At 56.9% G+C, this 23983-nt stretch overlaps 1 protein-coding gene across 1 annotated transcript in view; it reads left to right on the top strand.

Moving 5' to 3' along the window:
- The window catches only part of LOC309582524 (fibrillin-2-like), a gene marked incomplete at both ends in the record, with an annotated part of 63374 nt that overhangs the window by 19395 nt on the left and 19996 nt on the right, over window positions 1–23983 (top strand). Inside the window, 20 exons of the mRNA XM_082297705.1 lie at window positions 2771–2968; window positions 3750–3875; window positions 9080–9205; window positions 12590–12742; window positions 13026–13223; window positions 13567–13710; window positions 13823–13942; window positions 14559–14684; window positions 15091–15213; window positions 15539–15814; window positions 16286–16339; window positions 17560–17685; window positions 19096–19221; window positions 20252–20371; window positions 20819–20956; window positions 21218–21268; window positions 21548–21673; window positions 22260–22487; window positions 22603–22728; window positions 23166–23294. Coding sequence (XP_082153831.1) covers window positions 2771–2968; window positions 3750–3875; window positions 9080–9205; window positions 12590–12742; window positions 13026–13223; window positions 13567–13710; window positions 13823–13942; window positions 14559–14684; window positions 15091–15213; window positions 15539–15814; window positions 16286–16339; window positions 17560–17685; window positions 19096–19221; window positions 20252–20371; window positions 20819–20956; window positions 21218–21268; window positions 21548–21673; window positions 22260–22487; window positions 22603–22728; window positions 23166–23294 — 2814 coding nt within the window. The remainder of the gene's footprint in view (window positions 1–2770; window positions 2969–3749; window positions 3876–9079; window positions 9206–12589; window positions 12743–13025; window positions 13224–13566; window positions 13711–13822; window positions 13943–14558; window positions 14685–15090; window positions 15214–15538; window positions 15815–16285; window positions 16340–17559; window positions 17686–19095; window positions 19222–20251; window positions 20372–20818; window positions 20957–21217; window positions 21269–21547; window positions 21674–22259; window positions 22488–22602; window positions 22729–23165; window positions 23295–23983) is intronic.

The raw sequence follows: 23983 nt of genomic DNA on the forward strand, positions 1-23983 counted from the left end.
GCACAGTCAGGACCAGTTAAAAGAGAATAAAATGTTCATTTTCAAAGCCTTTTTCATTCCCCCCAGCAAAGGGGTGATCTCAATCCACTCCTAAATCCAGTCTTTCACATCCCACTGAAACTGGGGATGAAACAAAGCCGTGAGCACTTCAGGTCCAGCTCCAGTTTCAATCCAGGTGCTACAAAACCTTTGGAAAACGCCCTTGTTGGGAGCCGTGTTCAGTTTGTTCCCTGCTTCAAAGAAACCCGAGCTGCTGGAATGAACATTCCCGTGCCAAATGACGGCGTTAAACCCTGCTGTTATCCCAGGGAAACATTCCCGTTGTTCTCCTCCGGTGTTGGGAGGCTGAGCCTGGAGAAGGCACCCTCCAGCCGTTGTCCTTCAGAGTCTGAGGGGCTCTGATGGGGATTTTGAACACTCTGAGGCTGATTATTCCTTTTTAATGAGGCCAAGCTGCATTTCTGGGATAAATTCTGGCTCTTTTTTACCTCTTGGAAGAGGTGAAGGAGGTTCTGGCAACGTGGATTTGGGATAAGGAGGGCGGGCAGAGCGTTCCTGGTGCATCCCAAGTGCTGGGAATGTGGGAAGTGCCCAGGGCCGGGTGCTGGCTTGGCTGGTTCCAGAGGAATTGCCCCCATTCCAATGCCCCAGCCCTTCCACAGGACTCCATGTGGGCCATCCTGGACACAATAATTTGGGATATTGTGAGGAAGCTGCTCCCAGAGGAACAGCATGGCTGGGTGTGAGAGCGGATCCCGCCCCAGTCACTGGAATTGTCAGGGATTCAGCTCTCGAGGGGTTCCCAAAATCCTCCCAATCCAGGATGCCTTGCAGTGCTTTAATGGGAACTTTACCTGGAGCTGGAGAGGTGGAACTGCTCCATGTCCCACACTGGGCTCTGCTGCTGGGAACAGGGAACAGCAATCCCAGCTTTCCCCTTGGCTTTTCCAAGGAAAAACCCAACTCCTGAAGGACAGCTACCTGCAGCAGGATTCCTGGAACATGGATCCCATACAGGGACTGTGAGAGGCTTCAGACATCTCCTAAGCCTCCCCATTTCCTTCATAAAATTTCATTGGTGCCTCATTAAAAATTTAATCATTTGCCCATTAAAATTAGCACCAGCTGGGGCTGGAAGGCAGCCAGGGCTCTCCAGACTGCAATTTCCTTGGCTTCGTTCCCTCCAGAGGAGTCATCTGCATAGGAAAAGTTATTTTGGGCAATTATTTGCTTAAAAGGGGGTGTTCTCCTCACAATCCCGCATTCATTATCCCTCTCCAGGAGCTCCTGCAGTGCCTGGGGGAGATGAGGTGGGAGCTGCAGCTCTCCCTGCTTTGCTCTCTGTTCACAGCATCACTTTGGGGTTTGACATTTATTAACCTGAGTTTTCTGGGGTCCACCCCGCAGTGACATCGGCCACTGGTCTGGGATCTCCTAAAAGTTGGCTCCAAAAAGAAAGGATAATTCTTTGGTAACTCCCCATGGTTCGTGTTTCTGGTGGGATTCCCAAAACAAAGGCATTTTTGGGAGATCCCATCCCCTTCCCACCGATGTAACTTCCAAACCATTCCTTTTGTCCTTCTCAAACCCTTCTCCTCTCCACCTCCCGGTGACACCCACAGCCCAGTTTGATCAGCTGTAATTTTCAGGTATGAGCTGCTCCAGAACACAAATCCGAGGGAGCATTAAGCTGGAAATGAGGAATTCTTTGCTAATTGATTCTTTCCCAGACAGGAGGATTTCCTGTGTGTTTTCCATGGATTTTGGGACACTGTTACCTGGGGGTCCCAGTGCTGTCACCCCCCTCCACACAAGATTTTTGTTGCTTCACACATCAAACCCAAACCTTTCCCTGCAGGGACATCTGGGGGTTAATCCGGGAGCCGGGAACCGGGGTCAGGGCAGTTCCTAATTACTGCCTAATTCCAGCCTGGAAATTCCCTGAGCACATCTCAGCCGGCCTCTGGCTGCCTGACCAACACCTGACTGCTCAGACAGGTCGTGGGGAATGTTCTGGGCTGACAAGGACGAGGTTCAAGGGGATTTTTCCAGCCACAGATCAAACACTTCCGTGCCACCACCTCTGCCTGGCAGAAGGAAAATCTCATTGAGGGATTTCGCTTCCTGCAGGATTCCTGCTGTGCCTCATCCCTCATCAAGGGTCATGGGAGCCCAGGCAGTGGCAAACCCACATTCCTGAGGGCAAAACCCTGCAAAAATTGGGTTAAAATCCTTGGAGTTTAAGGGATGGAAGGATCCTAACTGGGAATGGGAAACCTGCTGGTTGTTCCTGCAGTGTCTGGGGTTTAAAGTCAAAATTGCCAGGAGATGTTTCAGAGCTAAAGTGAAGAGAGACAGCATCCCAGAGTCTGAGAATTTGAGAATCCCAGAATCCCAGACTGGTTTGGGATGGAAGGCAACATAAGAATTGTGGAATTCCACCTTCCACTATCCCAGGGTGCTCCAAGCCCTGTCCAGCCTGTCCTCGGACACTGCCAGGGAAGGAAATGGATTGCTTTTCTCATTCCTGAAGTTCTCCAGGATAGGTGGAATTGCAGCCCTGGAATTGCCTCTTTGCCTGACTTTAGATTTTCAGTTCCTTTTAGGGCCAGCACCACCTCCAACACCGGGCTTCAGTTTGTCCCCATTGCAATTTTCCCCCCAGATTTTGCACGAGTGGCTGTGCTGGAAAGGGAACAGCACTGAGAGCCGGGCAGAAATCCTGGGATTTACGTGCCGGATCTAATCCAGGGATTGATTTCCTCCCCAGATTACCGCACCGGGCCCTGCTTCAGCCAGGTCAACAACCAGATGTGCCAGGGCCAGCTGAGCGGCATCGTGTGCACCAAGACCATGTGCTGTGCCACCATCGGCCGCGCCTGGGGCCACCCCTGCGAGATGTGCCCGGCCCAGCCCCACCCCTGCCGCAGGGGCTTCATCCCCAACATCCGCACCGGGGCCTGCCAGGGTGAGTGGGGATGGGAGGGGAGGGAGGGGAGGGGGCAGAGCCCCTGAACAGCCCCGGAGCAGAGCACACAGAGAGCAGAGCCCTGAAACAGAGCCCCAGAGCAGAGCCCCAGAGCAGAGCCCCAAAGCAGAGCCCCAAAGCAGCCCCACAACGGAGAACACAGAGCAGAGCCCCAAAGCAGAGCCCCAAAGCAGTCCCACAATGGAGAACACAGAGCAGAGCCCTGAAACAGAGCCCCAGAGCAGAGCCCCAAAGCAGAGCCCCAAAGCAGCCCCACAATGGAGAACACAGAGCAGAGCCCTGAAACAGAGCCCCAGAGCAGAGCCCCAAAGCAGAGCCCCAAAGCAGAGCCCCAAAGCAGAGCCCCGAAGCACAGAACTCGCTGTGGAGCTTTGCCAAATCCCCGCCGTGTGTCACGGAGCTTCTCCATGCACCCAGAGTATCCCATGGGATTTTCCAAGATCATTTAATCCCAGAGATTGTGGCCGCGCTGTGGCTCTCAGGTGAGCTCCTCCATCCCGCAGGGTGTCCTGGATCAGGCTGGTGTTTCTCCCAGAGAGCCATGGGATGGACACATCCTTTGGGAAGCATTCCCAGACTTTTGTCTTCCTCTTGCTTGAGCCAGGAATTCATTCCTGTCCATTCCCTGTCCTTATCCCTGGTGCCATCTGAGGGGTAATTCCTTCTGGAATGTGATCCAGCTCCTTGGAGCACAGGAAAATCCACACTGGACACGGATCCATGGCTCCATTCCCTGACATCCTTGCTCTTCCTGCTGCAGATGTGGATGAGTGCCAGGCCATCCCTGGCCTCTGCCAGGGCGGGAATTGCATCAACACCGTGGGATCCTACGAGTGCAAGTGCCCTGCAGGGCACAAGCAGAGTGAGACCAGCCACAGGTGTGAAGGTAAGGGAGGCTCCAGGCCTGGATCTGCCAGGATTCTCCTCTTCCCAATGTCCCTGGAGTATTTTAGTCTTGGCTTTTTCCAAGGCAGAGATGGGGGAGCTCCCATTCCAGGCTGGATCCCACCTCCCAACCAGCCCTGCCAAAGGGGTTTTTTTATCTTCTTCCCAGAGTCCAAGGCCAGGAAATGAGGAATAGGCCTTGCCTGATCCCCTGATCTTCCCTGAAACCAGAAGGAAATGGTTTGGTTTGTTCACAGAGGGGTTTTTAAAGGATGTTTTAATGGGAACACTGATTGATGGCACAGAGGGGACCTCTGCAAGGGTTTATCCAGGCTCAGCCCAGGGCTGCCTCCAAAGCTCTGCCAGGTTCTGAGTCTGATCAAGCCTTGAAAACTCAAAAAACTTTTAATTCCAAGGCTCTTCATGAGGCCTGTGAAGATTTAATCAGTGTGAAATGTGGAATCAGGCTGGCTGTGGGAGCTAAGGGAGAGCTCTGCCTGCCTCTGGAAGGCCCTGGAACTGGGAGAGTGGGAGGTTGGGATGAGATGATCTTTAGGGTCCCTTCCAACCCAGACCATTCCAGGATTCCAGGATTCTGTGCCCTGGGTTCAGCCCCTCAGGAAATCTTTCCCAAAGAGAGCCAGGAGCTCCGGAGGTCAGTCCCTGGTGGGGGATGGACATTCTTCCATCTCCAGGAAGCATCTGTGTCTGTGGCTCCTCCTGGGCAGGGTGCCAGGAGACTTTCTCTAAAATCCTGACAGAATTCCTGCAGAGCTCCCACATCCAAGGATTGAAAGCAGGAGAATCCAGCGCAGCCTTTTTCTGTGTCAGGTGAAGGACCAGCTCCCCAAATCCAGTGATATTCCGGGAATTTGCCTGGCCAAGGTGGGACCAGGGGCAGCAGAAAGCTGCTCCTGCCTCTCTCTGCCTCTCCCATGCCAGCTGGGGAGCAGAGCACATCTGAAACCAGTTGAGCTGGAATCTCCTCCATCCCGAGATTAAACCCAATCCATTGTCTGGATCTGTCCTCCAGATGTGAGGGGCCTCCCCCTTCCTCCAGTGCCTGGAAAAGCAGCCCCACAAACAGCTTCCCTTCCCTGTCCTGCCCACAAAAGGGACATCTCCAGCATTCCCAGGGGCTGCTCCACCCCTGGGATCACCACCAGGTCAGGATGCTTCCCTTTGGATCTGGGAGTCCTGCTGGGAATGACATGGACAGCAGGGATGCTCCAAAGGGATGGGGTTTGAGGGCTCCTTTCCCAGCTGTGTCCCCTCCATGTCCCCACGGGGCCACCAGAAGGTGAGGAGGGTCCCAGGAAAGGGAAGTCACCTTTGGGGTATCACTGCTTCCCTCTAGGAATGTGATTCCCTAAAACCATGTAATAGGGGAATAGAGAGGGTTCCTCTCCACTTTACGGACACAAGAAGGTTTGGGTCCCGAGTTCCCCGAAAATCTCTGAGTTTCCTGCACCCTTTGATCCATCAGGAATTTGGTCCAGCAGATGGAGCATCAAATTCCTGAGCTTCACATTCCTGCTGAAACTGCCAAAATCTCTGCCTTGGTCCAAGTGTCCTCCTCACTGAGCCCAGGGGTTCAATCAAAGCAGCAATCAGAGGATGGATTTGTTATCCAGGTGTGCTCCAGGCTGCAGATCCCAGCTGAGTTTTGGGTTCATTTCACAGCTGGGGAAAGGAGGGAATTCTCTGCCGTAGGAAGAGGAGCTGCTTCCCTCTCGTTCCCAGACTCCCCATCCAAGCCCCGCACCCAGGGAATATTAAACCTCCTCAAACATCTCTGGGAGATTCTCCCCGGGTTCCCGGAGCTCGGGGGGGGCTGGTGGGGAGGGAAGTCAGCAGCTGCGACTGTGCTGGAGCCGGAGCTCAGAGCCCAGGCCGCTGATTAACGATGTCCCCTCATTAACGATGTCCCCTCATTAACGATGTCCCCTCATTAACGCCGGCGGTTTGTGCCATAACCCCCCCGGCCGTGTCCTGGGAGGAACAGAGATAAGGGCGGTGCCTTCCCAGGGCGATCCTTATCTCTTAACACAAACCTTATCTCCAAACACCGACGGCACCTGGAGCTGAGGCTGCTTTGGTCCCCGAAGGATAAAGATGTTTTTTCTATGCGAGATATTCCGTGCTGATAAGGGAGGCCCCGCTCTCCCGAGCAAACGGAGAGGCTGCAGCTCCCGGGATATTCCCGGCATGGATTTTGCTCAGCTCCAGCAGGAAAAACGAATCCTTTTCCTATCAGGGAAACGTGCGCCCCACGTCCAGCCTGGATTTGTACCTGAGCCGCCTCCAAGGCCGGGGTTGCTCCGTTCCAGGCTCACTCCCGCAGCCCATCCCTGACGAATGTGACGCTTGCAGAGGGTGGCGCGTGTTATCCCTTTGTCCATTGTATTCCGAGGAGCTCCAGGGATTCCTGAGCTCGGGGCTGTGCTCTGGATGATGAGAACTTCTGGCACTGCTCCCCTTCTGAGGGATCTGAGCAGTCTGGGAAACAGGGAAGTGCTGGATTTAGGGCGGTAAGGGGTGAGGCTGATCCCTAAAAGCCGCTGGAGACAAGGTCGGCTTGGGAAGCACCGAGAATTGTGCTTATGCTGTACAAAAAGATGAGCGAAGAGGGCAGGAATTGCCAGGTTCAGGATGAATTAACCGATACCATGCCCGGATTATGTTGGAAAAAAAGGAAAAAAGCAGGATCTGTTGAGATTTAGGGGAATGAGAGCCTGGGGAGAAGGGCAGGTTTGGATCCGGCGGAGTTCTTAAGACGGCGGGAAGAGAATTGTCGAGGACACAAGAAAATTCCTGGTGCGAAGTGGAGAGAGGGAACATCAAAGCTGAACTCTGAGCCATCCTCCTGCTCCAGAGACCTGGATCCATAAATCACAGGGAAAGGGAGGCTGTGGCATTTTTAAATGATCCTGGAAGCAACCGGAAAAATGACACCGGGGGGAACAATTCTGTGGTGTGGAGTTAAGGGGGAATCACTGGCTGGACAAAGCTTTTCCTGCCATAATTCCAGGGTTTCTCTGCCAAGAATTTCACTTTTTAGCAGCCCTTCCTGTGCTGCAGAACAAAGGCCAAGCTCTGCTATCAGTGAGGTAATGCCAGTGCCTCATCCAGGATGCTTCCCAAAGGAATGTGTCCTGCATCCAAAATCCATCCATGGTGATAAGAGACAAAAAAAAAAAAAAAAAAAAAAAAAAAAAAAAAAATCCATGGAGAAACACCAGGAAAAGGAGTGGAAGGCTCCAGGAAGCTGTGTGCAACAACCTCAGCCGAAATCCAGCCAGGATTTGACCATTTTTGGCCTCTCCAGGACATTCTGCCAGGGAGAACAAATCCTGGAATCCCAGCACTCACCTATTTTTCTCACCCCTTTGGATGTGAGGTGTTCCTGATGTCCCCCCAGACCAGGTTTTTGTCATCAGGGCACAAAATCCCGAATCTCCTGATGGAGCTGAGGCTCTGTTGCCTCTCATTGATGTTCCTGCACCAGTGGGAGCTTCCCAGAGTTTTCCAAGGGTGGATGGAACCCAAACCCCACTTTCTTTCAATTTCCTCACAAAAGCCCTCAGGAGAGCTCATTGTTTGGCTCCATCCAGAGCTCATTTCCCTGGATTTGGGGTGGTTTGGAGATTCCATTCCCTGCTCTGTGGTTCCTTTGTGCTTCCTGGGAGAGGAGGGTTCGAGTCCCTGGTGCTGCACCAGAGCGATCCCAAGGCATGACCCCTGGGGATGTTTTCTCCATCAAATCCTGGGATTTTAGCCCATGGAAAGGTTGGGGTTCCCACATGTCTGTGGGCACCGTGTGGGATGAGCTTTGCAGCTCCAGCTCTTCCAGAGGCTCTGCAGCCTTCGGCTTTTCCAGCGTTTTCAGCCCTAAGGACGAGGCCAACTCCAATCCCAGCCCAGCTCCAAAATCAACGTTTGCCTTGAATCCTGCCATTGTCTGAGCAGCAGAGCACAGGATCCTGCTTTAATTTTGAACAGAAGGTTGGAAAAGTCGGGAAGGAGCCAGGCTGGAGCTGGCAGAATTCCCTCCCCGGCGCTGGGTGTTAATGAGAGGGGAATGAACCCGTCCCACCGGGTCAGCTCTGCCTGAACGGATCCAAACCACCACGGGACACTCACAGAGGGAAAATCGAGAAGGAAAATGTGGTGGGGAAGGACTGAAAGGACAACAAAGCCCAGGGCTCAGGTTCCCAAAGCTCAGGATGTGGAGTCCTGCAGGAACGGGCTCTTTTCCTGCTCCTCAGCGCTGGGGTTTTCAAGGGGGAAAGAAAGGTCTGCGGTTTGAGTGACCCCCTTGGATTCCCTGTTTTTCCATGGGAATGGGATTCATTGCTGTCCCCACAGCCCCTGACGCTGCTTTGGGGTGAGTGAGGGATGTCAGAGCACAGATCTGCCAGCTGCCCCCAGACCTCGGATCCTCCCCAGTGCCACACCGAGTTTTGAGCTGGGTTTTTCACCAATAGCACAACTTTTCCTTCCCAAAGCTCTTTTCCTTTCAGAGCTCCGTGAGTTGTAGCCCCGGGCAGGGCTGGGATTAAACGGCAGGGCAGGCTGGCTGATAAAATCTCTTTTTGGCTGCAGGGGCCCAGGTGGGGGAAGTGTTTTCTGTGTTCTGTTCCGCTGCCCTGGGAGCTCTCAGGGCTTTTCTGAGGGACTCAGAGAGCCAGAGCAGCCCCGGAGGGCTCAGGGGACACCTCGGGTGGTGTCCGGGGGCAGAATTTGGGAGTCCTAAAGAGCCTAGCAGGAATTTGTCTTCCCCTCTTGACTGGAATAGAATCAGAGAATGGAACCATGGAATATCCTGGGCTGGGAGGGACCCACAGGGATCTGCAAGTCCAGCCCATGACCCACCACCCCCATGGCACCGAGTGCCACATCCAGGCTTTCCTTGGGCACCTCCGGGGACGGAGACTCCAAACCTCCCTGGGCAGCCCCTGCCAAGCCCAGTCCCTCTTTCTGGGAGGAATTTCTCCCTGCTGTCCAGCCCAAACTCCCCCCTGGGAGGGGCTGTGCAGAGAAGCAGAGAACTCCATGAACCCCCCTCTGGGAGACTTTTGGAGACCCTTTATGACCTCAAGCATCCCACGACCCCCCCAACTCCATTTCCCACCGTCTGTGCCCTGGGTGTGGATGGGGAAGGGGCCGTTTTGCATCCTCCCCGTGCGATTGTCTCCCTTGCAGATGTGGATGAGTGCGGGGCCATCCCCGGCGTGTGCGACGGCGGCGACTGCACCAACACCGTGGGCAGCTACGTGTGCTCCTGTCCCCGCGGCTTCGTCAGCAGCCCCGACGGATCCCGCTGCCTCGGTGAGGGGAGAAGCCGGGATGTGGGGCTGGACCAGGCTCTGGGAGCCTGGCAGGGCTGGGAATCTCTGCAGATGGATTTGGGGGTTGTTGCTGGGATAGGGGGAAACGCTCGGTTCTCCATCCTGCTCCAGGCTGGATTCTCTTGCTCTTTCTCCCTCTCCAGAATTTGGGCTGTGGGAGCCTCAGTACTGGAAAGGGTTGACAAGGACACGAGGAGGAGGATTGGGAGGAAGGTGTGGGGCTCGGAATGTGGTGGGAATGAGGATGGGGAGATTTGGGAAGCGGAATTCAAACAGAACAGGCAGAGATTGCTGGTGCAGTGCAAAGTGTCAGGTGCAGCTTTCTGTGGAAATTAATACAGAAAAAAAAAAAAAAAAAAAAATCAGCTCCGAATTCTTTTCTAGCCACAGATCCTGGAGCAGGATTAAATGTTTTCGTTCCAGAAGGAAAAAAATGTTGTGAAGTGTAAAAAGTAAAGCCCAAGTCCTCTTGTTTTGGGAAACTGATAGATTTTAATGGGAATGGAATTTTTTCCTGCTGTTTCCCAGCCCCTGCCATGAGCCCAGAGGGGTGTGACAGCTCTGGGATGAGTCATGTGGACATTCCCCACTTTCCTTGAAACCAAGAGCTTCAAGAAACGAAAATAAATAAAATTAGAAAGCCCAGATTTAAAAATAGTCCCGAGCTGATTTAGCTGCAGTGGACTCTGACTGCACCTGAGCTGGCTCTGCGTGCTGCAGCCTTTCCCTGAGCTCCCTTTTTGGGTCAAGCAGGGTTTGTTTTGGCAAAATCCACAGCTCCTGCCAGGGTGGGGTTGCCCTGGCACCCAAATTTTGCCAGCTCTGCTCGAGGGGGTCTCAGGGCTTGTTTGGAGAGTTTGGGGTGGGTTCAGGCTCCAGGTTTGCATCCCATGAAATAAATCCAGGGAGCGACTGGGAAAATGGAAGATGGATAAATGATGTGGGCACTTTTAAAGCATGAGCAGCATCAAGAGAGGGGAGATTGTCACCCTGGAGGTGACCACAGTGTCTCATGTGAAGATATTTAGGAGCACCAGCCCTTGATCCATTCCCCTCACTTTTTAGCAAAGCAAAACCCTTTTTTTGTGGCGCTGAATGATCTCCTGTAGCCTTTACAGCTGGAACAGCAACACCCAGAGCTTGAGCTGATCCCCAGTGCCAGGAGCTCCTTCCAGTGCCTGCCCCACTAAAACCCCACCAGGAGAAAACCCCTCCTGGTCGAAAGGAACCTTCCCGGAGGGATTCAAGCACCTGGGCTTGGCACACAAAGCCCAGTCCCACCCTGGGCCATAAGGGTCCCACCCATTCCTGCTGGTGAAGGCTCTGCAGGCAGCACAGGAGCTGCTGCAGCAGCTGGGGGGGGCTCAGTGGATTTTCCTTGGTACAATGGGTTCCTCTTGCAGAGCAGCTTAAAAGAATAATTTTCAAATGAAGAGAAATGGCCTTTGTGCATTCCCAGACACGCACATGGTGTTCCTTCCCTCCCTCCCTCCCTCAGTCCCTGCGACTCAGCACTCCTGCTCTGGCCTTTCTGAGCTCTTTCTTTCCCTGAGAGTGCAGCAGAGCTCTGAAGGATTTGGGTTGTGCTTCTCCTTGGGCAGCATCAGCAGATTCAGTGCCTCAGGTTCTGGGTCTTGCTGAGCCTGGCAGAGCCCTGGCTCACAGAGGGTTGGGAGCACTGAGGGCTTTGCCTGCCTGGAAAGCCCTTTTTGGCCACTTTTGTCTAAGCAAGAAGAAAAAGGAAACATGAGGGTTATGGAATCATGGAATGGGTTGGGAGGGATCTCAGAGCTCATCCAGGGATGTCCAGGGACACCTCCCACCAGCCCAGTTCTGTGGGATTAGCCGTGCTGGATAATCTCTCCTGCCTCTCCTGGGGTCAGGACACGTCCCATGGGATGGGTGCAGGCCTGCCAGATCCCAGATCCAGCCTGGAATCACTCCTGGCCCCTCAGGATGAGCAGGACCAGCTCCCTCTGTGCTCTGCCATCCTGGCTGAGCCCTGTCACCCCCCAGAGCCCTCTGGGCTCAGTCCCCACCCCGCAGCTCTCTCTAATCCCATCTGGAATTTCCCCTCCCCTCTCTCCTGCAGCATTTTCTGCCTTACTGGGGTTTTGTGCAAAGCTGTGCCCTGGGAGCAGAACACCCCCATGGCTTCTTCTCCCCTTCCTCAGCATCAGGAGCTAATCCAGCCTTGCATTCAACCCCTGCTTCCAACCTTCCCTTCTCCAGGCCTGACTTTCTCTCTGCTGGTGTTTTTGGTGGATAAAGTTTCCTGAAAGGAGCAATTCCCACAGAATCCAGCTCTGAGCAGGGGTGGGGGACGTGCCTGAGGAAGGACCTGCTGGTTTGAACCGGGGTCACTGTCCCCTGCGGGTCCCCGAGCTGTGCTGGGAGCAGAAGTGCCCCCACAGCCCACAGATCAAACAGCGCCAGGCAATTAATTCCAATTACATTCCCGGGATGTACATTCCCTGCTGGCTGATGGCAGCCACATCCCAGGAGACTTTCCCCCTCATTAACTGACTTTAGAAAAAACAAGGTGGGAGATGAATGAGGGGAAGATTCCAGGTTTTCCTGGAGGGATTGGTGCCAGGTGGAGCCTGCTGGATGTGAGAAACCCTCAGTCCCCTGGGCCTTGGCAGGAGCCACAAACCCCCCCCAGCAGGGCCAGGCTCGGGGTGAGTGGCTTTGACCCCATCCAGGGCTCCTTCTGCTCCAGCTCAGTCCAGCTGGGATCAGCCAGGGACAGGGACACGCTGGGAATGGGAGCCTGGAGGGAGCTGGAATTGGGAACAGCTCCATTTGTGCAGCGAGGGATGCTGGGGCCTGGCAGGGGATGATTCCTCGTGGGAAGCCTGGGATGTGGGACACTTTGGGACCTGAGGGGGGAAGGACACGCTGGGCAGGGGTGGCAGCAGGAGGGGAAACACCTGGCCGTGATCCCATGACTTTGGGAAGGGAGGAAGCACGGGATGAGGTGGGAATGTCCCTGTTCTGTGCTCTGGGAATTCATCCAGGACCTGCTGGGTCCCCTGTCCTTCCTGCAGGGCAGGGAATGCAGCTCCCAATGGACAATCCGATGGGGAGGCGTTGCCCAGCTCTGGCTCTGGTCTGGCTGGACTGAGGAGCCCAAATGGGAACGGGAGGTTGAACACTGGGAATGAGTTCCTGGATGTGCTCCAGAGGGAGAACCTCATGATCTGGGAGGATGAGACGGAACAGGGGGGTCACAGTGGGAGAGGGGACGGCCAGGAGAGATTCCATTGGGAATGGGCCCTCAGGAGCTGGCTGAGAGGGGGGTGGTGGCACGTTGTGACCGTGTCTCCTCTTCCTCTTCCCCTTCCCCTTCCTCCTCCCGCAGACCAGCGGCTGGGGACGTGTTTCTCGGCGCTGCTGGGTGGCCGCTGTGCCGGGGACGTGCCGGGCCAGGCCAGCAGGATGCAGTGCTGCTGTGACTCGGGGCGCTGCTGGGCCATTGGCCAGACCCCCGAGATGTGCCCCGTGCGGGGCTCGGGTAAGTGACACCCCCGGGATCCTAAAGCTGGGGGTGTTGTAAGACAAGGTTGGGAAAGCTCTCCAAGAGCACTGCCAAGGCCATGAAACCCTGTCCCCAAGTGCCACATCCCCACGGCTTTTAAACCCCTCCAGGGATGGGAACTCCTTTGCCAAAGCCACCGTTCCCATGGGGAAATCTCCCTCTGCCCCATTCCCATCAGGAACCCCCTGTGTTCCCTGCCTGTCCCTCGGCTCCCTGCAGGGGATCCGGGCCCTGCTGGAACAGCCTTGTTTTGTTTCAGACGAGTACCGCAGGCTCTGCATCGAGGGACTCCCGGTCGTGCCAGGCTTCCCCGGGAACTTCCCAGGAATTCCTGAATTCAGGCCCAACGGAGTCGGGCCAGGACTCAATGGGCCCGGAGGCATCGGCCCGAACGGGGCGAACGGACAGGGGGGGATCCCGGGCCTGCCCGGGATGGGCCCGGGGAGCTCCAGCATCGGTAATTCCCGGGTTTGTCCTGGCTCTGGGAGCAGGGGTGTTCCCGAGGGCTGGAATGCCGCTCCCAGCCAGACACACGGGAGCAGAGGGGTGTGCTCAGGGAATGTCCTGGCTCCGGGAGCGCTGGGATGTGGCACCGACGCTGGGCAGGAGCTGAGCCCGCAAACAGATCCAGCGGGGCTGGCTCCGGTCTGGGATATCTCCCTAATTCCCAACGAGGAACGGAGCTTACCTGTCACCGCCTCACTCTCCGTGGTTTCCCCCCAACCTTGGACCCCTCTGACGTCCCCCCAGAGAGCTCCTGGGACATCCAAGGGCTCCCCAACCCTCCCTGTGCCCCCCAGGAACGGCCACGCTGAACCAGACCATCGACATCTGCAAACACTTCACCAACCTGTGCCTGAACGGGCGCTGCATCCCCACCCCGTCCAGCTACCGCTGCGAGTGCAACATGGGCTACAAGCAGGACGTCAGAGGGGAGTGCATTGGTGGGTAGGGGCTGCTCACAAAGCTCCCAGGGCCCCTCCGGGCTGCTTTTCCCGTTGCTGGGCTTTGCTGTGCCCCAGGGTCCCTCACAGGTTGGTTTTCCCTCCCTTGCAGACGTGGACGAGTGCTCGAGCAGCCCCTGCGTCCACGGCGACTGCGTCAACACCCCGGGCTCCTACCACTGCAAGTGCCACGAGGGCTTCCAGAGCACCCCCACCAAGCAGGCCTGCATTGGTAAGGGCTGTGCCCTGCTTTGGGGGAGCTGCAGGGGAGGCAGAGGGGTCAGCAGAGCCCCTGGCACCACAAAAGGATTGTAGGGGCGAAATGCAGGGAGGAGTGTCCAGCACCGCCAGGTGTGGGATGGGATCTGTCCAGGAGAAGTTTCCTCTGCCTTGGCCTTCCTTGAAATTTTCTGATGGCGATCAAGGCACCCTCAGAGTCCTCCACAAGAGCAGAACTCTGCTGGGAGAACTTTATCCAACAAAAGGGGGGATTCTGGGCCCTATTTATATGGATGCAGGATTTCCAGCAAGGCTGTTCTGCCAAGATGCTGCTGCAGGTGAGGGATGGCCAGAAAAGGATGGGAAGGGAATGTTCCACCGTGGGAACAACAAGCAAAGGCAGATTTCCCTGGCAGTGCCCAAGCTCTGAGTTTTTTATTTTCTCCCCTCCTGACAAAGTGGCTTCCAAAGGCTCCCTGTTGCCTGGCAGTGTGAAAAGATTTCTCATTTCCAAATGGGATTTTTGAATTCCTGTATCTGAGGACACCTGCCTGGGTTTCTCACGGGCGATATTAAGCTGGGACTGTTCCCATTCCCCCTGCTCCCACTTTCTGGTGATTTCCCTGCAGACATCGATGAGTGCATCATGAATGGGGTGATGTGCAGGAACGGGCGCTGCGTCAACACCGACGGCAGCTTCCAGTGCATCTGCAACGCTGGCTTTGAGATCACCCCCGACGGCAAGAACTGCGTTGGTGAGGGTCCTGGGGGCCTCCAGGAGCTCAGGGCTGAGCTGGGATCGTGTTCTCCCTGGGGATTTAATCTGGGATATCCCCCAAGGAGAGGGTTGGACTGGGGAGGTGTTTCCAGGGTGGTGTTGTGCTCCTGTGGGGTTTGGGCTGCGGGGATCAGCAGGGCTGGGGCTGGAGCAGGAGGTCCCCCAGGAGCACTGGGAATGCAGCAGGACAGCTCTGACCAGGAAAGGTGACCCTGGGCTTGGAGCTGATGCTCTTGGAGGTCCTGTCCACCCAAACCCCGCTCCCCCTCTGTCCCCTCTGAGAACCAGCACCCACTGCCACAATTTGGCCATGGGATGGGGCACAGGGGTTTTGGGCACGGGAGGGTCTTGCTGCAGCTCTGGGGTCCTGTCTGTGCCCCCAGACCACGACGAGTGTGCCACCACCAACATGTGCCTCAACGGGATGTGCATCAACGAGGACGGGAGCTTCAAGTGCATCTGCAAGCCCGGCTTCGTCCTGGCTCCCAACGGGCGCTACTGCGTGGGTGAGTAAATCCCAACCCGGGCTCTTCCCAATTCCAGCCCCTGCCCACATTCCTGGTCACTTGTCAGTGCCTCAGGCCAAGGGGAGCTGAGAAATCCAAGGTGTGGCCAGGCAGCTCCTTCTCCACCGCCAGAAATTGTCCCGTTGTGGGAGAATGGGAAAAAGGGAAAAGGTTCTCCTGTCCTGAGCCTCTCTCTGTGTGACCTGAGCCTTGTCCTGTGTCCTGACCTCCTGTTCTTGTGTCCCAGTCCCTTCTCCACACATCCCAACCCTCTCTCCGTGTGTCCCTCACCCCGAGGTCACCTCACTCTCGTGTCCATCCCCAGACATTGACGAGTGCGAGACGCCCGGGATCTGCATGAACGGCTGGTGCATCAACACGGAGGGCTCGTTCCGCTGCGAGTGCCTGGGGGGCCTGGCCATCGGCGTGGACGGCCGGGTCTGCGTGGACACCCACATGCGCAGCACCTGCTACGGGGGCATCAAAAAGGGCACCTGTGCCCGCCCCTTCCCCGGCGCCGTCACCAAATCCGAGTGCTGCTGCGCCAACCCGGATCATGGCTTTGGAGAGCCCTGCCAGCCCTGCCCGGCCAAGAACTCCGGTGAGTCCGTCCCTGGGTGTGCCAGAAGCAGGAAAGGTGCTCAGGGATGGCCTGGTGGCTCACTGGGATGGCTTGGGCAGCTTGGAGAACTGTAGGAATGGGGAAAGGGGCACCAGGCAGTCAAAAAATGGAGAGTGGATGCCCACATCTGGTGCTGGGATGTTGGAACTGGAAGTATCAGCATTAAAATGCACAAAGCCATAGCACCGAGGCTGGGAGAGCTCAAGGAGAGTTTGGACAATGCCCCCAGGCACAGGGTGGGATTGTTGGGGTGCCTGGGCAGGGCCAGGGATTGGGCTGGGGATGATCCTTGGGGTCCCTCCCAACTCAACTCATTCCATTGTGTTGTATGAGCATAACCAGGCCTAGGACTGCCATTCTGACAAACAAGCACTAAGCCCAGCTCTAATGTGAATGTCACTGTGGGGAGTGTCCAGGCACGCTGACGGCTCTGTTGTGCTCTGTCCCCAGCGGAATTCCAGGCTCTCTGCAGCAGCGGCATCGGGATAACGGCTGATGGCAGAGGTGGGTGCAGGATTCCACAGGGACGTGCGGGATTCCGCAGGGACGTGCAGGATTCCACAGGCACATCCCACAGCACCCTCAGCTGCTTTTCATGGCGTGGGGATGGATCTGTGGGAGCGTGTGCCGGGAGAGGCTGGGCTTTACTCCCTGCTCTGGTGGGAATGGGGAGCAGGACCATTTGCACCCTCCTGGGTGTTTCCCTCCGCTGCTCTCCGGCTCCTCCTTGGGGTGTCCCAAGGACAGGGAGGTGACAAACGTGTGCTGCCAAGGGGCTGCTTTGAGTTCCAAGAGGTCCCAGTGCCAGCCCTGGGCAGTGCCTGGATCAGCAGGGAGAGCACAGAGCGGCCAGGCAGCCACGGCCTTGCCGAGCCTTCCAGATGGGAAGGAGCCAGAGGTGAAGCCCTGGTGGCTCCTTGGGCTCCCATCCAGGGCTCCATGTCCTGGCCGGAGGCAGTCCCAGGGGTATGATGAGACTCTTTCTAGCAAGGCCATGCTCTGGTCATTCCACCCTGCCTGGAGCCAGGACTGCACTCAGAGCTCTCCAGGCTGCGTTTCCCTGGATGGAACCGAGCTCCAAGTGTGTGGGGACAAAGGCCAGCAGTGCCTGGGCAGCCCTGGCCATCTGGCACTGCGGGGACACTGCGGTGCCAGCACTGACTGCCCTGGGCTGGGCGAGGCTGGGGCTTGCCAGGGTGAAATCCCTGCCCTGGCACCAGGGATTGGCTCCAAAAGAGCAGAGGAAGGGATGGTGCTGCAGGGAAGGGACACTGCCCACCTGGCTGCCACCCTTCTGGGTCACTCGGTGCTGAATCCACGGAGAGTTAAAGGGCCTGACCTGAGTACTGGGGTAAAGAAGACTCAGGGATGTCACACGAGGACCTGAGAGCCCTTGACATAAAACTGGGCTTATCCCATCCCCTTATGCAGCTCTCTCCACCTGAGCTCAGAGCCCCAGGCTGGGTCAGGACCTTATGGGCCAAACCAGGGGAGCAGAGCAGGGAGAAGCTGTGGCTGCCCCATCCTTGGACGTGTTCAGGGCCAGGCTGGACAGGGCTTGGAGCAACCTGGGACGGTGCAACTGGAATGAGATGGGCTTTAAGGTCCCTCCCAACACAAACCATTCTGGGATTCCGCGATTTCTGCGGTGAAGAACCGGGAGGTGCAAGGTTTCTGTCCTTGCGTTTGCTGGGGTCCATCTCATGTGGCTTTTTCCCTGCCAGACATCAATGAGTGTGCCCTGAACCCTGACATCTGCCCCAACGGGATGTGTGAGAACCTGAGGGGGAGCTACCGCTGCATCTGCAACCTGGGCTACGAGTCCGACCCCACGGGCAAGAACTGCGTGGGTGAGTCAGGCCTGGCCCAGCACAGGCAACTGGGGCTCAGGGGGTGCCCGGGGGTGCCAGGCACCTCCAGGAGCTGCTGCAGCCCCTGCTGCCCTCAAGCACCATCCAAATCCCCGTGGGACAGTGCGAGGAGCCACGTGAGGACCTGCAGTGTGTGGTTTGAGGCTGCATTGCTGGGACGGTGCAGCCGCATTTCTGCACCTCTCAGGCTGCTGGGGCTCCTGCAGTGCTGGAACCCCAGCCCTGCACAGCCCTGCACAGCCCTGCACAGCCCCCCACAGCCCCCCACAGCCCCCTCAGCCCCCCACAGCCTCCACAGCCCCCACAGCCCCCCACAGCCCCCACAGCCCCCCACAGCCCCCCACAGCCCCCTCAGCCCCCCACAACCCCCTCAGCCCCCCACAGCCCCCCACAGTCCCCACAGCCCCCCACAGCCCCCCATAGGCCCCCACAGCCCCCACAGCCCCCCACAGCCCCCCACAGCCCCCTCAGCCCCCCACAGCCCCCCACAGCCCCCCACAGCCCCCTCAGCCCCCCACAGCCCCCCTCAGCCCCCCACAGCCCCCCACAGCCCCCCACAGCCCCCCACAGCCCCCTCAGCCCCCCACAACCCCCTCAGCCCCCCACAGCCCCCCACAGTCCCCACAGCCCCCCACAGCCCCCCATAGGCCCCCACAGCCCCCACAGCCCCCCACAGCCCCCCACAGCCCCCTCAGCCCCCCACAACCCCCTCAGCCCCCCACAGTCCCCTCAGCCCCCCACAGCCCCCCACAGCCCTGCACAGCCCCCCTCAGCCCCCCACAACCCCCTCAGCCCCCCACAGCCCCCACAGCCCCCCACAGCCCCCCATAGCCCCCACAGCCCCCCACAGCCCCCCATAGCCCCCACAGCCCCCCACAGCCCCCCATAGCCCCCACAGCCCCCCACAGCCCCCTGCTCGCTCCCCCAGCAGTGGGACTGGGGGGAGAACTCGTGGGTTGGGATAAGGACAGTTTAATGGGGAAAGGAAAACAAGGATTCGTTCCCTGCTCCCCGTGGGCAGGTTCAGCACCCCCGGGAGAGCAGGGGAGACTCTGCAAGTTCCTTGTGAGGGAAGAGAAGGGGCAGCTCTGATTTCTGCGCTCTGGGAGCAGGGACAGGACACAGGCAACGGCCGGGGCTGTGTCAGGGGAGGTTTGGGATGGATCTCAGGGAAAGGTTCTTCCCCCCAAGGGGGCCTGGGCACTGCCCAGGGAACGGGCACAGCCCCGAGGCTGCCAGAGCTCCAGGACAGCGCTCTGGGACAGGGTGGGATTGTTGGGGTGTCTGTGCAGGGGCTGGGGTTTGGTCCCCTGGGTCCATCCTGTGGTCGCGTGGGGGAAATTAACCCTTGCCAGCCCAGGGCAGCTCACGGACACCGTCTGTCCCCAGATGTGGATGAGTGCAGCGTCAATCGGCTGCTGTGTGACAACGGCCTGTGCAGGAACACCCCCGGCAGCTACACCTGCACCTGCCCCAAGGGCTTCGTGTTCCGCACCGAGACCGACACCTGCGAAGGTAACGGGGCCGAGCCCTGCCTGGAGCCAGCCCAGCTCTAACCCCCCACTGCAGCTCCACCTTTGGGTGGTTTTTACCTCATCTTTAGGGTTTTTTCTCATGGTTTTTAGTGGTACTTCACACTGGGTTCAAAGCAGTGGACACCCAACCCCAAAACATCTGAGCCTGGAAACCAGAGCAATTTCCTCCAGGCCCACAAAATTTGAGCTTGAGGCCTGACCAAAATTGCAAGGTTTAGGGAATTTGATTGAAAGGTTGTGATTTGGAGGGGGAGAAATGGTTTCCTGTGCACAGAGGCCTCAAATATTTGAGAACTGGCACTTTGCACACAAGTGTTTGGTGAAAAAAGCTGATTTTCTGTGAAGAAGGTGAAAAGTGGCCAATGCTGTGCAGCCTCGATCCAAATAAATTTTTAAAAATCTCATATTTTTAATATTGTTGTTAGATCTCTCTAAATTACGTGTTTATACCTATATTTTATATATTTATATGGAATTTATATGTAATTTATTATTTATACATTATATAGCATATAGTACATTAGGTAGTATTTGTTACATTCTATATGTCATGATTATATGTTATATATGATTGTATATATGTAATATACAATAATATATAATACACCACATAGAGTATATATGATGTACTATATATTATATATTATATGATTATATTATATAGTATTTACTGTTAAATATTACATTATTATATCATGATATATTTCGATATTGTATCTTTTATATTTTATATATATTATATTTTATATATATTACATATTCTAGCATATTTTAAATCTTATTATGATATTTAATACCATGTAAAAAACAATTTAAACCACCATTCTTCAGGCTCTTTGCTCTCACCTCCTCCAGTCTGTGTCTCCGAGGCGGTGTCCCCTGTCACTGCACCCAGTGACCATCCCTTTGTCCCTTTGTCCCTTTGTCCCTTTGTCCCTTGTCCCTTTGTCCCTTGTCCCTTTGTCCCTTTGTCCCTTTGTCCCTTGTCCCTTTGTCCCTTGTCCCCGCAGACATCAATGAGTGCACGTCCAACCCATGTGTGAACGGGCTGTGCCGGAACAACGCCGGCTCCTTCGCCTGCGAGTGCTCCCCAGGCAGCAAACTGGACCCCAGTGGCACCATCTGTGTGGGTGAGTGGGGCCAGCTCCTGCCAGGGCCAGGCGGCACTGCCAGCGTCACCCTGCATGGTCACCTGGCCTGGCGCAGGGATGGGAATTCCAGAGGGCAGGGATGGATTGGATACTGGGGTGGAATCCTTCCCTGGGAAGGTGGAGAGGCTCTGGAATGGATTTCCCAGAGCAGCTGTTGCTGCCCCTGGATCCCTGGAAGTGTCCCAGGCCAGGCTGAAGCAGCCTGGGATCAGGGAAGGTGTCCCTGCCCATGGCAGGGGTGGCACTGGATGCGATTTAAGGCTCTGGGGACCAGCCTGGTTTGTGTCCCTGCTGATCCTGAAGGATCAGTGTCCCCAGGGAGCACTTGGGCAGAGACAGCTCCTCCCAGCTGCCTCCCAGGGCTTCCATGCCCCTGGAATGTGGGGCGTGGAGCAGCCCCTCCAGCCCCCGTGTCCGTCCCTGCAGACAGCATGAAGGGCACCTGCTGGCTCAACATCCAGGACGGGCGCTGCGAGGTCAACATCAACGGGGCCACGCTGAAATCCGAGTGCTGTGCCACCCTAGGGGCAGCCTGGGGCAGCCCCTGCGAGCGCTGCGAGATCGGTGAGGCTCTGCCAGGCTCTGGCATTCCCGAGGAAATGCTGGAGTTGTGCCCGGGGGTGGGATGGAGATCAGGAACAGGTTCTTCCCTGGAGGGTGCTGGGGCACTGATGACGCCCAGGGACAGGGTGGGATTGTTGGGGTGTCTGGGCAGGGGCAGGAGTTGGACTGGGTGATCCTGTGGGTCCTTCCTGGTTCTGGATACTCCATGATTCTGTGGGAAACGTGGATGGGTTTCTTTGCTGACGTCCCTGTCCCTTGCAGACACCGCCTGTCCCCGGGGATACGCCCGCATGAAGGGGGTCACCTGTGAAGGTAAAATAACTGCTGTTATTGGGAACATGGGCATGGTGTCCATGTTGGTGTCCTGCTTCTCTGAGGCTTGGGGGGGATCTCCACTCTCTGGCCCTTTGTCTGTCTGTCTGTCCATGCCCAGATCCCATCCCTGTTTGTGCCCGGTTTTCATGGATAAGTTGCCACTTGGAGCCTGGTGGGTGGCTCTGGGCTCCTCCCACCTCCTCCAGGAGCCCCTCCCGGCCACACTGGATGTGTCCCCGTGCCATCCCTCACCTTCCCCCACCTCTGTGCCCACAGATGTGAACGAGTGCGAGGTGTTCCCGGGCGTGTGCCCCAATGGACGCTGCGTGAACTCGGCCGGCTCCTTCCGCTGCGAGTGCCCCGAGGGGCTGACCCTGGATGGCACTGCCAGGACCTGTGTGGGTAAGGACACCTCCTCTGCCCAGATCCTCCCTGCCATGTGCCCCAGGAATTCTTGGGAATCAAGTCACACCTGAGAGAGCCCCCAAACCTCACAGCTGAACCAGAGTTTCATGTCCCCAAGTCTGGCCAGTAACACCATTGTCCTTCTTGGGTGGACTTCAGGAGTGGCCAGATAACCTCAGGGGTTAAAGACGTGGCCCAGCAGCCCTAAAACAGCTCCTGGGCATCCAGTGCCAAACTCCTGCCCTTTGTGGGGGCCACCTGCGCTTGCAGCACCATGTTTGAGAAAAGCCTGGATGTGGCACTCGGTGCCATGGTCTGGGTGACAAGGTGGTGTTGCATCATAGGCTGGACTCAGTGATCTCAAAGGTCTTTCCCAACCTAAATCCCGGGATTCTGTGAGGGTCCATCCTCTGGCCCTGTTGCCAGCACTCCATGCTATGGAATCCCTCCCAGGAAAGGTTTTCTCATCCCCATGGGCGCTGTTTGGAGGACGCTCCAACCAAAGCCACCGCAGGAAGCTCAGCCCGTCCCAGGCAGCGACGTGGCCGGCTGTGCCGGGGGCTGAGCCGCGCTGTGTCCCCAGACGTGCGGGTGGAGCAGTGCTACATGCGCTGGGACGAGGACGAGTGCACGGAGCCGCTGCCCGGCAAGTTCCGCATGGACATGTGCTGCTGCTCCGTGGGCTCGGCCTGGGGCTCCGACTGCGAGGAGTGTCCCAGGGCGGGCTCCAGTGAGTACAAGGCCATCTGTCCCCGTGGGCCGGGCTTTGCCAACCGCGGGGACGTGCTCTCGGGACGGCCCTTCTACAAAGGTGAGGGGGACTCGAGGCTGCTGGGGCTGGGCTGGGCCCCTCTCAGCTGCGGCCCCGCTGCCTGAGGGGGTTCACGGAGACTCCCCCACCCTGAACCCCTCTGGTGCCCCCTCAGATGTGAACGAGTGCAAGGTGTTCTCTGGGCTGTGCACCCACGGCACCTGCCGGAACACCATTGGCAGCTTCCGGTGCATCTGCGGCAATGGCTTTGCTCTGGATGCTGAGGAGAGGAACTGCACAGGTGAGGGACCCCCTCTGGGCTCTTCCTACTGCCTTTGGGGGCTCAGCAGGGTGGGGCTGCCCAGAGGAGTCCTGGCGCTTATTGAGGGATGTGGGGAGGAGCCAAGGGCAGGACCATGAGTAGAAGTGCCCAAGACCAGGCTGGACATTGGGGCTTGGAGCAGCCTGGGACAGTGGGAGGTGTCCCTGCCCATGGCAGGGGTGGCACTGGGTGGGATTTAAGGTCCCTCCGACCCAAACCATTCTGTGATTCCATAAAGCTCCTCCTGCCTGTGGGATGAAGGGTCAGTCCTGCCCCAGGGAGCAGCGTAACTGCAGCCTCTCCAGGGACAGGGAGTTCCTTTGTCCCTGGTCCCTGCCCAGCGAGTTGGGTGTGCAGGCGCTGGCTCTGGCGGTGCTGGTGGCCTGTCCTGCCCCACTGCCTGTCCTTGTCCCCAGACATCGATGAGTGCCGCATCTCCCCCGACCTGTGTGGCCACGGCTCCTGCGTGAACACCCCGGGCAGCTTCGAGTGCGAGTGCTTCGAGGGCTACGAGAGCGGCTTCATGATGATGAAGAACTGCATGGGTGAGGCTGGGCCCCTGCTGGGACAGGGCATGGCCAGGGCCGGAGCTGCCCGGCTCCCCAAACACTTCCATGGATCAAATCCTCCCTGAGGAGTTCTGGGACACCACATGCCCTCTCCCACCCCACCCAGCTCCCAGTTATAGGGGCTCCCTTCACCTGCCCATTTAATCTCCCTTTACCCTCACACAATTCCTTACAGCTCCTCCCATCTGCCCAAGGCTTGTTTTTATTCTGTCAGAGTCCCATCTGTTTTCAATTGAATAATTCTTGTTTGGAGCTTAAAAAATCCCATCAGTGACCTCAGTACCTCAGTTTGTCTCCAACAGCTCAGCCAGACTCTTGCTGTCCTCTAATTCCTGGCATTCCATGTTCCTCTCCTCTGTCCAGCCAGACTCACTTGTCTCACTGACCTGCTCTTAATATTCTGCTCTCCCTGCTTTGGCTTGGACTTTCAAACCACTTCAAGCCATGATTCAACATCATTTATTTATTTTTCATGTTTTATTCTCTGTGCTCTTTAAAATAAATCACTGCCCCTGGCAGGGGCTCTGTCTTTTCTATACAATTTGTAGCAGGGGTTTCCACAGCTCCCACTGATCATCCTCCTCCTTCTGCTCCATTTCTGGGACACTGAGAATGTCACAGTCCTCACCCATGACCTGGTGCCTTCTTGCAGTAATCAGATTTCT

This window comes from Coloeus monedula (genome assembly GCF_965178545.1).
Source record: "Coloeus monedula genome assembly, chromosome: 27".
Classification (NCBI taxonomy): Eukaryota; Metazoa; Chordata; class Aves; order Passeriformes; family Corvidae; genus Coloeus; species Coloeus monedula.